General features: G+C 57.4%; 1 protein-coding gene across 1 annotated transcript; it reads right to left on the bottom strand.

Annotated features, from left to right (window-relative positions):
• Window positions 1–1255: 1255 nt before the first annotated feature.
• On the bottom strand, window positions 1256–1750 carry ATEG_01870 (uncharacterized protein; the record flags this gene model as incomplete). The annotated part of the gene is made up of 1 exon (XM_001209235.1): window positions 1256–1750. The coding sequence occupies one exon, from the start codon at window positions 1748–1750 to the stop codon at window positions 1256–1258; it is 495 nt and encodes a 164-aa protein (XP_001209235.1).
• Window positions 1751–1854: the final 104 nt, after the last annotated feature.

Genomic DNA, 1854 nt, shown 5'->3' with positions numbered 1-1854 from the left:
CGGCCTCCGGCCAACGCCCTGTCGCGGTAGTGAGACGACATAGGTTCCGCGCCGTAGTCGCGCGCAATCTGCCGCTTGCGCTCCCGTGCCCCGCCGTCGCGATCACCGTCGCCCCCTTGGCCTTGGCGATCTGCACCGCTGCCAGCCCGACTCCGCCCGCAGCCGGCGTGCACCAGCACCCAGTCGCCGGCCTGCACGCCCGCCCCGGGTGCACCAGCCCGCCCATACGAACGTCGGCGCCCGTCACGAACAGCCCCCGCCGCGTCGGCGGAAAGCTCCACCCCGTTTCGGCACGGGGAGGGAAGCGTGTGCTCGGCGGCCAAGGACGTGCGTGGCGTAAGCGCCCCTGCGTTGCGCCAAACACGCGGTCGCCGACTTTGAAGCGGGGCCGTTGCGGGGGTTTTGGAGGTTGGCAGCGCCAGCACCGTGCCTGCGAACTCGGCGCCGCCGATCCACGGCAGCGGCGGCTGGTGCTGGTATTTGCCTTGAATTTGGAGGAGATCGAAGAAGTTGGTGCCGGCGGAGTGGATCTCGATCAGGTATTCGTTTGCGGACGGGGAGGGCGTGGGGAGGGTCGAGACTTGGAGGTCCATGGGGCCCTGTTTGCGTTAGTTGGTGAGTTGATAGGAGTTGGGGTACGCACCTTGACGTATTCTTTGACTTGAATTGCCCGCATTGTGGTATTCTACAGTCGGTTCAATTAATAGAAGATGCGCGAAGAGGTGAAGTTGGAAGAAAGATAAAAACCTGGGTAGATAGATAGTCGACAAGTTGGAGCTTCCCCGCGCTTTTAACGGAGAACATGCCGAGGTTCGTTGTCGGATAAAACAGGATACCGACCGCCTAGTCGGCATCGCCGAGCCTCTACATAAGAAGGATATTCACTTCGATCATTGTATACAGCGTATGATTCTTCTATTATATAGGAAGCAAATAACCAACATACAGGTATCATCCCAGCCATCCCACAACCCATGCAGATACTTATATACCCATGAGACATCAACAGTGTGTATGCGTAACCCAACTCCCGTGCGACACATGTGGATATCAAATACATTCGAAAAGTAGAGCCTCCCATAATGCCCAGGACATGGCCTGCCAGGTCCTAACAGGGCAACATGGAGTTGCAAGAAACCAAAAAACCACCCATTCTTGAGATTTGAACAAAAAAGACCGAGAAGGAAAATTACCATGCGTATAAGCGAAGGGGTTGAGAGAAAGAAAAAAACACGAAGCATGTCTAATCTTCAATTCAAAGACCGATGCTTGGAGGCCCCTGCATGACAGGCTCCGGTCCGGGGTAAGAGTACATCGGCGCACACATCATCGGATGCGGGCCGCTGTGAAAGTATGGAGGCGATGGGTTTCCGAGTCCGACAGACGGCGGACCAGACATCTTGCATGGCAAGGATGACGTTCTTTCCAGATGAGCCTGTCGGTAGGACTTGTCTCCTGTTCGATCTCCGCCCGCGGCATGGTCCGAGAGAAACGGAGAGGTCATCTTGCGTTTCGATGCCTCATACATCTCCGCCATCTGTTGCGGCGAGAAGCCGGACTGTGAGGAGTGGGAAGAATATAGCCGCTGGGGATGGGGCATCATTTGCATCGCCGAGTCGATCGGAGGGCTCAACGGGGCTGCCGGGTAGAAAGGGACGGTCGAAGGCTGGGTCTCGGGAGGCAAGGGGAACCATTGGGGCATGGACCAGGGGATTTGCGTCACGGGCGCAGCGGTCGTGGTCGTCGGCATCTGGAGGCATGACTCTGTCGTCCCAGTGTATGAGGGATTAGGAAACTGTGTCACTGCCGCTCCCTGGTTGACCAGAACGTTGTCCAAAGGCGAAGTGTTGGACG

The sequence above is a fragment of the Aspergillus terreus genome, genomic scaffold (assembly GCF_000149615.1).
Source record: "Aspergillus terreus NIH2624 scaffold_2 genomic scaffold, whole genome shotgun sequence".
Lineage (NCBI taxonomy): Eukaryota > Fungi > Ascomycota > Eurotiomycetes > Eurotiales > Aspergillaceae > Aspergillus > Aspergillus terreus.
Note: the sequence above shows the minus strand (reverse complement) of the source record. Positions and strands in the feature narration are given on the sequence as shown.